Source organism: Pinus tabuliformis, chromosome J (genome assembly GCF_031772625.1).
Source record: "Pinus tabuliformis cultivar Carrire ecotype Pingquan chromosome J, CPIR1, whole genome shotgun sequence".
Lineage (NCBI taxonomy): Eukaryota > Viridiplantae > Streptophyta > Pinopsida > Pinales > Pinaceae > Pinus > Pinus tabuliformis.
This window is the reverse complement of record NC_142295.1, coordinates 962139680-962154083: the sequence shown is the minus strand read 5'-3', so window position 1 is coordinate 962154083 and position 14404 is coordinate 962139680. Positions and strand designations below refer to the sequence as shown.

General features: G+C 40.0%; 1 protein-coding gene across 3 annotated transcripts in view; it reads right to left on the bottom strand.

Moving 5' to 3' along the window:
- Positions 1 to 353: 353 nt before the first annotated feature.
- LOC149230020 (succinate dehydrogenase assembly factor 1, mitochondrial-like) overlaps positions 354 to 14404 on the bottom strand; it is a 103092-nt gene continuing 89041 nt past the window's right edge. Inside the window, exons 1-2 of one of the 3 annotated variants that reach the window (XM_089378825.1) lie at positions 3219 to 12859; positions 354 to 638 (exon numbers count right to left, since the gene is read on the bottom strand). In XM_089378825.1, coding sequence (XP_089234951.1) covers positions 590 to 638; positions 3219 to 3346 — 177 coding nt within the window. In that variant the 5' untranslated portion in view covers positions 3347 to 12859 and the 3' untranslated portion in view covers positions 354 to 589. Of the gene's footprint in view, positions 639 to 3218; positions 12860 to 14404 lie in introns of those variants that run through there. The other 2 variants (XR_016247982.1, XR_016247984.1) reach the window with 2 other exon arrangements.

Here is a 14404-nt window from a genome sequence, read left to right as displayed (position 1 = left end):
AACAATTTTATATTAGATTTTTACAATTGGTTTGGGTTGCATAGTTCATAATAATATTGTATCTTGCAATGGATTAGAATGCTAATTTTGCAATTGATTTGGGTTACATAGTTCATAATAATAATGTATCTTGCAATGGATTAGAATGCTATTTGAATTGAGCTATCGAGTCAACACTATGCATTATATTATTAGACTTAAATAAAGTAGAATTATAAAAATTGACATTTCGAAAATACACATTTCATTTCTTCGAAGGAAAATTAAAGTTAATATTATAAAATTATATTTTTTCGAAGAAAAATCATAGTTTTCACTGAGGTGAATATTACATTTTTAAAGTGCATGCCAAAAAATTAATTTTATATGCAAAATAGTCACCCATCATATAAAAAGACCCATAAACTAAATACATATCATCTGATAAATAATATATCATCAAACTCTAGCTATTTGGAACATCAAAATTTCACTGAAAAGGTAACCAAAATGCTAATAATATCAAGAAGATTGATAAACCATTTGTGTTTGCTAGTATTTTGTATATGTCTCTGTTAATTATTCTTGGATCTTCCAAAGTCCCCCTCTCCTATCCAGCACCAACCTTGGAAAGAGCACCTGCAATAGAGTTCCTTTCCCTATACATATGAACACATGAAATTTGATAATAATAAAAAAAACCATCAGCCTCAAAATTTCCACGAGAATAGGAAACAATATGTGAGTGTATCTCATTAAACCATTTAATAACAAAAGAGCCTCCAAATATCTAGTCTTCTATGTTCATCATTGAACATAGTTTTCAATAAATCTTCTAACATCATTTTCAATGGCAAATAACAATAACAGTTGGAAACAATATGTGAGTGTATCTCATTAAACCATTTAATAACAATCAAAGAGCCTCCAAATATCTAGTCTTCTATGTTCATCATTTTCAATAGATCTTCTAACATCATTTTCAATAGCAAATAACAATAACAGTTTGAAAGGAATTAGCTCTACGCGGTTACTTTAAGTGGTTTTCAAATAAGTATAAAATTGCTTTGCCACCACATCTTCCATTTCAAGTTTAATAGTAGGTATGCATATTAATGTTGTGTAATCAACATATTTAATTTATAAATGCATTTCAAATGTCATTTCAAAATTTTATCATAAATTGCTCCACCACCACATCCTCCATTTAAAGAGTTTTAAAGAGTTTTGTGATAATAGTAAGTATATATATATTATATATATTAATGTTTTGTAATCAACATATTCAATTTAAAAGTACATTTCAAAATTTAATCATAAATTGAAAAACTAAAATTTATTGCTAATTGAAAAATGCTTCATGTAACCATATGAAAAGTATTTATATTATTATTATCACATTAAAATGACCTTACTGAAAATAACTATGTCAAATAGATGAATATCAAAATTATGATATTTTGAATAGATGCATGATTATGGTGTTTTGAATAGATGAATACCAAAATTATGATGTTTTGAAAACATCATTTCAAAATTTAATCATAAAAACTAAAATTTATTGCTAACTGAAAAATGCTTGATATAACTAAATAAAAAATATTTATATTATTAAGATCAGCTTTTTATTGCTAACTGAAAAATGCTTGATATAACTAAATAAAAAATATTTATATTATTAAGATCAGCTTAAAATGACATTACTAAAAATAATTGTCAAATAAATGAATATCAAAATTGTGATGTTTTAAATAGATGAATACCAAAATTATGATGTTTTGAAAATGTCATTTCAAAATTTAATCATAAATTGAAAAACTAAAATTTATTGCTAATTGAAAATGCTTGATATAACCAAATGAAAAGTATTTATATTATTAATATCACATTAAAATGACATTACTGAAAATAATTGTGTCAAATAAACCAATATCAAAATTATGATGTTTTGAATAGATGAATACCAAAATTAGATTGTTTAGAGTATTATATGGTATTATTGTTTTTTATTTAAATGAAATGTTCCATGTGCATGAATTCTATTTCTCCCTGATATTGGCTTATCCCCAATCTATTGTCATTTTTTATTTTAAATAAGTTTAGCCTTTAATATCACTACCACAATGTCCCTTTGGGGGAATTTCTAAAATTATTGCTCCATTCACCATGTTTGGTCACATTATTGCTTGTATACTATTTTCATTTTTTATTTTAAATAAGTTTAGCCTTTAATATCACTACCACAATGTCCCTTTGGGGGAATTTCTAAAATTATTGCTCCATTCACCATGTTTGGTCACATTATTGCTTGTATACTATTTTCAAAAATTGTGTTTAGCCAACCACAACCTATCGATTTGTTTGTTTGTTGGGTCACTATTGTAATATCTTGCCATGTTGCAATTGATAACATGCATTGAATGTAGATTAAAAAATAATAGTGACAAAATATTGAACAAGTTAACGCTTTATTGGTGCAAGAAATATGATTAGATGGTGGATCCACAACACATAATTCATTTCCTCTATTGCAAGATCGATCGTCATTCAAGGTTGTGGCCATATGATGTTATAAATTGATAAACATCTATATGATCCATGAGCATGCAAATAGCACCGCCAACCTGTCATAAAATGAAAACTAAAACCCATACATTATAACTTCATTACGAGTGATCTCATTATTTCTCTAAACTTTATCTTAATTATAATAATAAAAACTAAACTTTATCTTAATTATAATAATAAAAACAAAAGTCATAAAATGAATATTATTTCAACTTTATCTTAATTATAATAATAAAAACAAAAATCATAAAATATATTTCTAATACTTTGATGAGCTTAAAATACTTATTTTTTAAGTCATTTCATTTGTATAATGGACTCTAATCCCCGTGCTAGTACCCAGCTAAAATACTAATTTTTTTAGCTCATTTCATTTGTATAATTGACTCTAATTCCCGTGCTAGTACCCAATTGGCAACTGGTAAAGTAGACCAGTATATTCACAAATCTTTCTTCTATTTTTTAATATTTTTTAAGCTTTTGTTACATAGTATATCATGGATTGTTTCTATCCTATTAATTTTGTCCGATTAATAGCCCCGAAAATATATAAGAATATTTGGGATCTGGGCTATATCTTTCAGGTATCTGTAGAAATGTTGAATCTCAGAGGAACAGCAAAAACAATGGAGGATGGCAAGATCAAAAAGCGCACCAATTTCGAAACGCACCTGTGAATTGCAAGAACGCTGGCGCTTGAAATGCAATATCCCACCGGCCACCGATACTCTTGATCTCCAAAGGAGAATATCCACAAAATAGCACCCGCCCATTGTAACCATATATAAATATCAGCCATAATCCAAGGGTTATTAACTTTGCACTGAAGAGTCACTTCAGGAATAATGGTGCCGTGAGTGCAGTTGAATGGGAAATGAGTATTTAACTGTTGTATAGATGCGCAACAAACCTAATCTCTCGTCTATTTTTGTACGTGGGCGGCCCCTTCTGCCCCGCCGAGGGTATGGAAAGTGTTTGACACCGTCCCAGCACTGACCAGCGCAGCTCCTCCTTCAAAATCAGTTTTTTTCAGAGCAGGATACATAATGGTGCAGTTAGTAACCCATAAATTCGTTTTTCAGTCAAAACATCATGCCCCATCTCATAATTTCGCTGAATGAATCACATGTTTATCTGGTTGCGCCCACCAGTACCCACCGGAATCGATCTGAAATGCGCTCAGGAGCTGGAACGGATTTGAGATGCGCCACGGCTGCAGTCTCGGATTTTCCCAAATGGTGCCTCTTTCACCGATGTGGCGCCTCCCGTGGAGCCATAGCCAATCTGACGGTTAGATTTAGCGAGGGCCGACGGTCAAGATTTGGAGAGATTCGACGGCCAAGATCTGCCGAATCCGACGGCCCAGATTGTGCAAGATCCGACGGTCCAGATCTGTCAGATCTAACGGCTCGGATTGGGCCAGATCCGACGGCCCAAATTGGTCGCGATCCGACGGCCTAGATTGGGCGAGATCTGACGGTCTAGATTCGGCGAAAACCGACGGCTCAGATTGGACGAGATCCGACGGCCTAGATCTTCCAGATCTAACGGCTCAGATTGGGCGACATCCAACGGCCCAAATCTGTCAGATCTGACGGTCCATATTTACCAGATCCGACGGCCCAGATCGGCTAGATCGGACGGCACATATTGGGCCAGATCTGACGGCTCAAATTGGGCTAGATCCGACGGCCTAGATTGGCCGAGAACCAACGGCTCGGATTGGGCCAGATCCGACGGCCCAAATTGGTCGAGATCCGACGGTCTAGATTCGGCAAAAACCGACGGCTCAGATTGGACGAGATCCGACGGCCCAGATTGGGCGAGATCCGACGACCTAGATCTGCCAGATCTCACGGCTCAGATTCGGCGACATCCAACGGCCCAAATCTGCCAGATCTGACGGTCCATATTTACCAGATCCGACGGCCAAGATCTGCGAGATCCGACGGCTCAAATTGGGCCAGATCCGACGGCCCAGATTGGCCGAGAACCAACGGCTCGGATTGGGCCAGATCCGACGGCCCACATTGATCGAGATCCGACGGCCTAGATTGGGCGAGATCTGACGGTCTAGATTCGGCGAAAACCATCGGCTCAGATTGGACGAGATCCGACGGCCCAGATTGGGCAAGATCCGACGGCCTAGATCTGCCAGATCTCACGGCTCAGATTGGGCGACATCCAACGGCCCAAATCTGTCAGATCTGATAAGTTATCAGATGATAAGTCTTAAGAAGAGAACTTATCGGACGATAAGTTATATGATAAGTCTTAGATAATAAGTCATAAGCAATAAGTTATCAATGATAACTTATTATTTTATGTAAGTTATCAGTGATAACTTATTAATTTCATATACGTTATCACTGTTGGCTTCTTATCCCAGATACGTTATCAGTGATAGCTTATTATTTTCAGATGATAGCTTATTATTCTCAGATACGATATCAGATTCTCAGATAGGTTATCAGTGATAACGTATCATTTTCAGATGATAGCTTATTATTCTCAGATACGTTATCAGTGATAACGTATCATTTTCAGATGATAGCTTATTATTTTCAGATACGTCATCAACGATAGCGTATTATTTTCACATAAGTTATCAGTGATAGCGTATTATTTTCACATAACTTCTGTAAATTATCGACAATAACTTGTCTGTAGTAAGCTATCAGCGTATCCAAAAATAGTGACCCGCAGATAAGTTAACACCGAGAATTTATCTGTCACTAAGTTCCCATGGATAATTTTATCAAATACGGACGCCGCATTCCAACATAACACAGTAAGTTCATGATATTACAGTGAATCTTTACTTACGTTCCATCGACCGGGCGGATAGGAGGGCCCTTGATCCAAGTGCCAAGTGTTCTCTGGCACTTGGCAGTGTGTGGACACGACATCTGGGCCATTGTTACCGTGCCACCTGGCAGAGCGTGGACACATCTGCGACATTGTTACTGTGCCTGGGCCAATGTTACCGTGCCACCTGGCAGAGCGTGGACACATCTGGGCCATTGTTACCGTGCCACCTGGCAGAGCGTAGACACATCTGAGCCATTGTTACTGTGCCTGGGCCATTGTTACCGTGCCACCTGGCAGAGCGTGGACACATCTGAGCCATTGTTACTGTGCCTGGGCCATTGTTACCGTGCCACCTGGCAGAGCGTGGACACATCTGGGCCATTGTTACCGTGCCACCTGGCAGAGCGTGTACACATCTGGGCCATTGTTACTGTGCCACCTGGCAGAGCGTGTCCACATCTGGGCCATTGTTACCGTGCCACCTGGCAGAGCATGGACACCACATCTGGGCCATTGTTACCGTGCCACCTGGCAGAGCATGGACACCACATCTGGGCCATTGTACTGCACCACTCGGCAGTGCATGGACACGGCATCTGACCATTGGTACTGCACCACTTGGCAGTGCATGGACACGACATCTGGCCATTGGTACTGCACCACTTGGCAGTGCAATGACATCACATCTGGGCCATTGGTACTGCACCACTTGGCAGTGCAATGACATCACATCTGGGCCATTCTACTGCGCCACGTGGCATTGCATTGACACAGCGTCTGTGCCAGTCTGTTGCGCGAGCGCGGCATGTCAGTGTGTTGGGCAAGACATCTGGGCTACTGATCTCCGCCGCTTCGCAGTGCCCTGGCCGCTAGATCTTGGCCATTGGATCTGCGGGGCTGGTTCGCTACTAATGGTCGTTTACCTATCCACCGTTGGGCCGAGATCCACTACAGCGGGCACCTCTGTGAAAGTCAGTTGTGCTAAGGACAATCTGCTTACCGAAGGAGGGTCCGTTTAGCGAGCTCAAAGAAATAGGAATTTGAGGCATTATTAATATATTATTTGACAGTCTAACGGTTAGTCCCATAGAGACTATTTTTTTTAGTGGAGTGGATGTTAAAATGTCATTCATACATTATTAATATTCTATTTGACCGTCTAACGGGTGGTCACATGGAGACTATTTTTTAGTGGAGTGGATGTTAAAATGTTTGAGGCATTATTGATATATGATTTGATTTAATGAATTTGAGGCATTATTGATATATGATTTGATTTAATGAATTTGAGGCATTATTAATATATGATTTGACCGTCTAACTAGTGGTGATCACATAGAGACTTTTTTTAAGTCTAGTGGATGTTAAAATATCATTTATTTACTTATTCATTAGTTTTAGTTTTTTTAAGCATAGTGGATGTTAAAATATCGTTCATTTATTTATTCATTATTTTTTTAGTCTAGTGGATGTTAAAATATCGTTAATTATTTGTAAGATGTTGGGGACCCCACTAACAAAAGCCCCTTATGCGAAGTGTTAGGGTTACTTGATGCAACATGTTAGGGTTACTTGATGTGAAGTAGCTAGCCATTGGGCAATGCACCAAATCTCGGCCATTGAATCTACAACATTTGATAATGTCGGGTCATTGGATCTTAGCCATTAGATCTATGCCACTTAGCAAGGCCCAACCGCCAAATCTCGACCATTGGATATGCACCACTTAAGAGGGCCTTAGCTGCTAGATCTATGCCACTTGGCAAGGGCCCTAGCCGCCAAATCTACACCACTTGACAAGGCCCTAGGCACTAAATGTTGACCATTGGATCTACACCACTTGTCATCCAAAAGAGCCCAAATACGAGGGACCAGACAAGCAACTTGTCACACAAACCTAGACATCCCACTTGTCATCCATCCAACACCTAGATCGGAGGGTGTTGGGCAAGCCACTTTTCTCCCATATTAGAGGGATATAGGCAAGGCACTTGTCATCCATCAAGTGAACAGATCACAGGGACATGGGCAAGAAGCTTGTCATCCATCAAGTGCCCAGATCAAAGACACAAACACACCTTATCAAGCCACTTGTCATTTATTAAGCACATAGATCGGAGGACCTTGGCCAGGCCACTTGACACACGTCCAATGCCCTGGCTAGAGGGCCTTGAGCCTCCCACTTGTCCTCAATGAGAGCCCAGATCAAAGGGCCCTCAGCACGCCAGATCTCGAATCCAAGGCCCTCAACTCACAAGTTTTCATCCAAGAGAGCCCAAATCCAAGGGCCTTGAGCCCGCCACTTGCCATCCATCAAACACCAAATTCAAGGGCCTTGGACAGAGCACTTGTCACACATCCAACAACATGATCGAAGGGGCATCACCCCACCACTTGTCACACATCTAGTTGCTTGATCGATAGGATTGCCCATGTTCATATATTAGAGGGGCCTACACTTACCACTTGTCACCTATACAACGGGCAAATCTGAGGGCCCTGATCCCTCCACATGTTGCCCATCGAGAGCCCAAATCCAAGGGCCTTGACCCTGCCACTTGTCAGTCATTGAGGGCCAAAAACAGAGGGGCATATGCAAGCCACTTGCTACCCATTCAGCATCCAAATCCAAGGGCCCTAACTAGATACTTCTCGCCCATTCTGCACCTAGATCTAAGGGACCTAGCCAAGCCACTTGTTCACCATCGAGCACCCAAGTGTTAGGGCCCTGGGCAGGGCACTTATCCACCATCGAGCACCGAAGTCTTAGGTCCCTAGGCAAGGCACTTATCCACCATCATGCGCCCAAATCCAAGGGTGTCGAACAGGCTACTTGATGTCCATCAAACACAAAGATCTGAAGGCGCTAAGCAGGCTACTTTACTTGTTAGTGATCAAACTAACAAATCTTAGGGCCCTAAGCCCACCACTTGCCCATCGAACACAAAGATTTGACTAGCTACTTCTTGCCCATTCAACTCCTAGATCTAAGGGACCTAGCCAAGCCACTTGTTCACCATCGAGCACCCAAGGGCCCTAACTAGCTACTTTCGCCCATTTAGCACCCTAGAACTAAGGGACCTAGCCAAGCCACTTGTTCACCATCAAGCACCCAAGTCTTAGGGCCCTGGGCAGGGCACTTATCCACCATCATGCGCCCAAATCCAAGGGTGTCGAACAGGCCACTTGATGTCCATCAAACACAAAGGTCTGAAGGCGTTAAGCAGGCTACTTTACTTGTCAGTGATCAAACTAACAAATCTTAAGGCCCTAAGCCCACCACTTGCCCATCGAACACAGATTTGAAGGCGCTAAGCAGGCTACCTGTCAGTGATCACACTGACAGATTTTAGGGCCCTACGCCCACCACTTGTCATCCATCGAGTACCTAGATCTGAGGACACTAAGCACACCACTTGTCATTCATCGAGCACACAAATCCAAGGGGATGTGAATTGGTCGCTTGTCATCTATCGAACACCCAAATCCAACAAACCTGGGCAAGCCACTTCTCATCAATCGAGCACCTAGAGCCAACAGACCTTGGCAAGCCACTACTCATCCATCAAGCACCCAAATTGGAGGGACCTGGGCAAGCCACTTGTCATCCAAGAGAGCCTAGATCCAAGGTCCCTGGGCCCACCACTTGTCATCCATCAAGCACCCAGATTTGAGGGCCCTCGGCATACCACTTGTCACACATCCAACAACTTGATTGAAGGGGCATAACCCTACCACTTGTCACACATACAACGGCATGATCAAAGGGGCATAACCCTACCACTTGTCACACATACAGCTGCCTAATCAAAGGGGCATGACCCCATCACTTGTCACCCATCTAGTTCGCAAATCCAAGGGGCCTAACCCCGCCACTTGTTGCCCATCCAACACGCAAATCCAAGGGGCCTAAGCCCGCCAAGTGTCACCCATCGAGAGCCCAGATCAAAGGGCCTTGAGCTCGCCACTTGTCAACTATTAAGGGCCAAAATCATAGGGGCCTAGGCAAGCCTCTTGTCACCCATCTAGCATCCAGATATGAGGGCCTTGAACCAACAACTTGCCATCCACCCAGTGTCCAAATCCAAGAAACTAAACAAGCCACTTGTCGCCCATCCAGCATCCAAAGCCCCTCAAACATCCATCTCTAAGGACCTAGGCAAGGCACTTGTCCACATCGAGTGCCCAAATTCAAGAGACCTGGGCAGGCCACTTGTCCACCATCAAGCACCCATATCCAAGGGCATTGAACGAGCCACTTGTCCCCATCGAGTGCCCAAATTCAAGGGACCTAGGCAGGCCACTTGTCCACCATCAAGCACCCATATCCAAGGGCATTAAACGGGCCACTTATCCCCTATCCAGCTAGGTGTAGCTATTTGAAATACCCATTTATCATCAAGTCAATTCTAATTTGCATTTCTAATAAAACTTTCAAAAACAATGCAATAAAGGGGAATTTCAATTTAGAAAGTGGAAGGCAGGGGAGATTTTAAGCTTGCCTCCTAATAGGCTAACCCTGCCTGGGATTCAACCATAGGTATATGGAAACAAACAAATAATCCATAAACGTTGAAGTGAAGTATAGATAAGTCGCCTCTTTAGCATCCTTGTACTCTTCCACCACCTTGTGTGATGAGTAGGTAAATTTGATATTCGTGCCCAACTCTAAAATAATATAGTGTTTGAAAAGAACAAAGACAACACAATCTGCTTAGATCATGGCATAATGCGCAATAACTAGACTTAGCAATCCTCAGAAAGGTCGAGTTCATCGGGATCAAACTTACTAGTTAGTGTCAAACCACTTGGTCATCTCCATTGTAGGGACCATGGCATTTCCTCAGGCTATGAAAAAGTAAATGCCAAAGCCAGTATCCCCACTAGCAAAGCCATACCTGGAAGGAACAACTCCAAGCATGACAGTGGTGTCCAGAACTGGATCCTAATACAAGAAGACCTTCGGCTTCCAGAGGAAAGCCTTAAGTACCTTGGCCATGGCCTCGAGATCAGTGGTAGAGCTCTTGACATAAGGATTCAAGTGTTAACTTAATCTCTCTTAGGGCCCATGCGGGGGTTTTTAACAACATATAAATCCATTGCTTTCAAGCTTGAAAAGTCCAATTTTCCTGCAAGTGAGATTAAACCCTCAATTAAATCATGATTAATTTGAATTTCGATTGGATTATAAGATTAGAGGTCCCATGGAACACTACAATGCACAAATTTGTGAGCAATAAAGATACAATGCAACATACAACAGTTAGGACAATTCCTTTTGTAGTGTCCATATTCTTGGCATCCATAGCATTGGATTTTGGACATATCTTTGTTGTTCGTTCTTCGTGGACCAAATTTTGCCAAATTTTCATTTTCTCTCGGCCATGGTAGCAAATGCTTGCTCCTTTGATCCCACATCATCCTTTGCTTTGAGTCTTGTTTCCTCTATCTTGCATAGGGACCACATTTCACTTAATGGGGTGGCTTCCTTTGCATATATGCTTGATGTGAAGTTGCCCCAATCCTCAAGTAGAGCATTGAGTACTACAGTTGGCATTTCTCTGTCGGACATGACTTCCCCTAGCTCTTGAAGTTGATCCCTCATCTTAGAGATCTTCATAGTAGGGAGTTATTCCTTCCTTTGATATCTTCATTTTGTACAATTCATTTCGTAGAGATATCACTTCTTCAATTGTGGTTACCAAGAATAACTCTACTAGTTTATCATGGATTTCTTTTGATGTTTTAAGTTTAGAGACATAAGGAATGAGAGAGTCCTTGATAGATTCGATTAAAATCCTTTGAGCACTTGTCTCATCCTTATTATACTTGGCTAAGGCTTGAGTTTGTTCCTTAGCAGGAATAGTAACATTCCCTTTGGTGTGTTCTAGGAGTTCATTCTCCTTGAGAAGTAAATCAATGCTCTTCTTCAATGCAAGAAAGTTATTGGTACCTACCAATTTGTTGTTTTCCTTGCAAAAAGACATTGATGTATATTCAGAGGGGGACATACACTGATTTTGAGATGTAGTGGGCTTGCTTTCTCCTTGAAGACTTGATGGTTTGCCTTCCTTAGATCTTGATGTTATTCAAGTTGCTTTCTCCCAGTGGGCTTGCTTGATGACTTGTAGCTTGATGTAGGTCCTTCTTTGATCTTCTCTTCTTGTAGGTGCCTCCGTGTAAGGCTCTTCTTCTTGCTTTGTAGTCGTCCTTGATGAATGATAGATGGTAGACCTTCTTGTCCTTGAAGTGATTGAGACTTCTTGGCTAGATGCTTCAACTTTGTAGATGTCCTTCCTTGATGAGTGTTCTTGAGATGTCCTTCCTTGATGAGTGTTCTTGAGATGTCCTTTCCTTGATGTGTCACCTTACCCCTGATACCATGTTGAAGAATCAAGGGCCATTAGGTGTAGTGTGATTCTTCTTGACTTGATAACAATTTGTGGAGTCCTTTTACTTTCTCTTGTTAGCTTAGTCTTCTTCTTATTATTATTAATGCATGTGTGTATACTTCATCAAACTGCTACCAAAAACATAAGAACAAGAACACAAGATGTTGGCTCTCTGTCAGGGCCAAAACCTCTCTTCTCTTGAGAGTAAAACCCTTTAGTAAGTTTCTCTAATTGAAGCTTCTTATTGATCAAAGTCTTTTATGACCTAGCCAAAACCCTTCATTCCAATCTCTGCCCCTGCCATTATCATGGGCCATTCATCTTTCTAGTCAAAGTCCTTTAGACCTAGCCAGAATCCTTCATTTCAATCTTCAAAGCTAAACTCCCTTTGTCATCGAAGCAAATCCTCCTTCCACTATTGCTCTCTCTATCACGCAAGCAAGTCCTTATGTTGAAGTTGTAAGTCATATTGTAGTTGCTCCCTTTTACTGGGAGAACCCTCTTGTTACAAACGTTGCTTTGTTCTTCCTGATGCTAGAATTACTACCTTGGCAACCTTCACGATGTGCCTTTTGATTAAACCACTGTGAGTTGTATGGAATTGTCAACTCCCTCTTGATCCTTGCTTCCTTGCAGAAATCAACAAAGTCCATCTGCAATCTCATCAAACTTGGATTCTTTCATCTTCTCCCAAGGTTTCTTCATTAAGTCATGCATGACACAAACCCTAGTACTTTCTTATTCAAGACTTCAATACAAGATGTAGTCTCCAAGTCTCCTTATGGACATGCCTTTGTCTTGTTAACTCCTCTAGAACTTAGCCTTTGATTGACCTAAAATATCCTTAGCCTCCAACGACAACCTAGCCTCCTGGGGGTTGAACCCAAAATTGCCATAAAAATATTCTCTTGTCAAAATCTCTTTGATGACATTTTTGACTTTGTACATATCAGCAAAGATTCATCTCCCTCTGGACCAACGAATGATTCTAACATTTAATTATGTTTATAGTATGTCATATCACCAAAGTGGCTTGATATAACGTTAGGAGTGTTTCCAAGCCTATGAAATGTTTGAGGTAGAACTACAATTTGAACCTGCAATATCATCCTCTTGATGCCAATATTCTTTGCTACCTTCACTTGAACAGGTTGAGTGAGGCTGCTAGTAGTGCACAAACCTTTCATGTTGTCCTTTTAAGGCTCATACAAATTGTTGGGGCAATGTTTGGGTGTAGGTCATAATTTTCCTATTCACGTTATTTGTTGTCATTGTTGTAACATTTTCTTGGCAAAAAAAATTCAAAATATTGTAAAATATTTAAATTTTTGCACCTATGTAAAGTTTTGATATTATAACAATTTTTTTCATTTAAAGCACTACTCTAAATCATTTTAAAATATAGCGCTATTATAAGTTTGTTGATTAAATTTTGAATAAAGCACAATGATAGAGGGCTTTGCTATTATCAAGGATGTTGATGTTGTTTCAAGAATGGATGATCGCAAGCAAATCGATGACTCCCTTAGATCGTTGGGAATTTAATGCACAGGTGGCAGGGTCCATGATTCATGGTTTTTATGAAACAACTCTAAAGGTATGCGGCATCCACTTGTAAAAGGTTCATACAAATTGTTGGGTCAATGCTTGGGTGTAGGTCATAATATTCCTATTCAGGTTATTTGTTGTCATTGTTGTAACATTTTCTTGGCAAAAAAATTCAAAAAAAAAGTAAAATATTTAAATTTTTGCACCTATGGAAAGGTACGATATTATAACTTCTTTTTTTCATTTAAAACACTACTATAAATAATTTTAAAATATAGCACTATTATAAGTTTGTTGATTAAAGGTTGAATAAAGCACTATGATAGAGTGATTTGCTATTATCAAGGGTGTTGATGTTGTTTCAAAAATGGATGATCACAATCAAATCGCAGACCCCACTGATCGTTGGGAGTTCAATGCGTAGGGGGCAGGGTCTGTGATTCATGGTTTTTATGAAACAACTCTCAAGCTACGTGGCGTCCACTTGTAAATAGCAAACCCCACTCATGGTTTTCCCCACCACTCCCCTTCCCCCACGCTATTTTGTCATGGTTTGAAGTCAAATCAACCATGTGTTATGTTAACTCAACAGAGGGACCCAAAATGGAAGCCAGCTTGACCAATTCTCCTAATTATTTGTTGCCATGTATCTACAATTAAAACTCTAAAGTTCAAAGCTAAAACAAAGGTTATCGATAATTGTTACACAGTTATGAGCCTGGGAAATGCCAAAGTTGGCAAGCTTACAGACAACAACCAACAACAGTGAATAAAAACTTGGCTAAATTTATATTTTCTGGGTTATTCTTTCTCTTCTTCTCAACATTTTAATTGGTAAAATGCATCGACGAAGAGGAACGATTAAAGTCAACCTGAGCCAAAACCATTGCTTGAAGCCTCTATGAATTTACACAAATTGTTGTTAATTGATAAAGATGCAGACGTAATTGATACTGAATGTGAGTTTGACTTATTTGAAATAAGAAATTGGGCATTTTAGTGACATCAAGATCAAAGAGATGAATTTGGAGTATGTGAATCTTTATTAGCTCAATTTGTCATCCCACAAACCTATTATTTTCCTGAACTAGTTAGTTGGTGCTCTA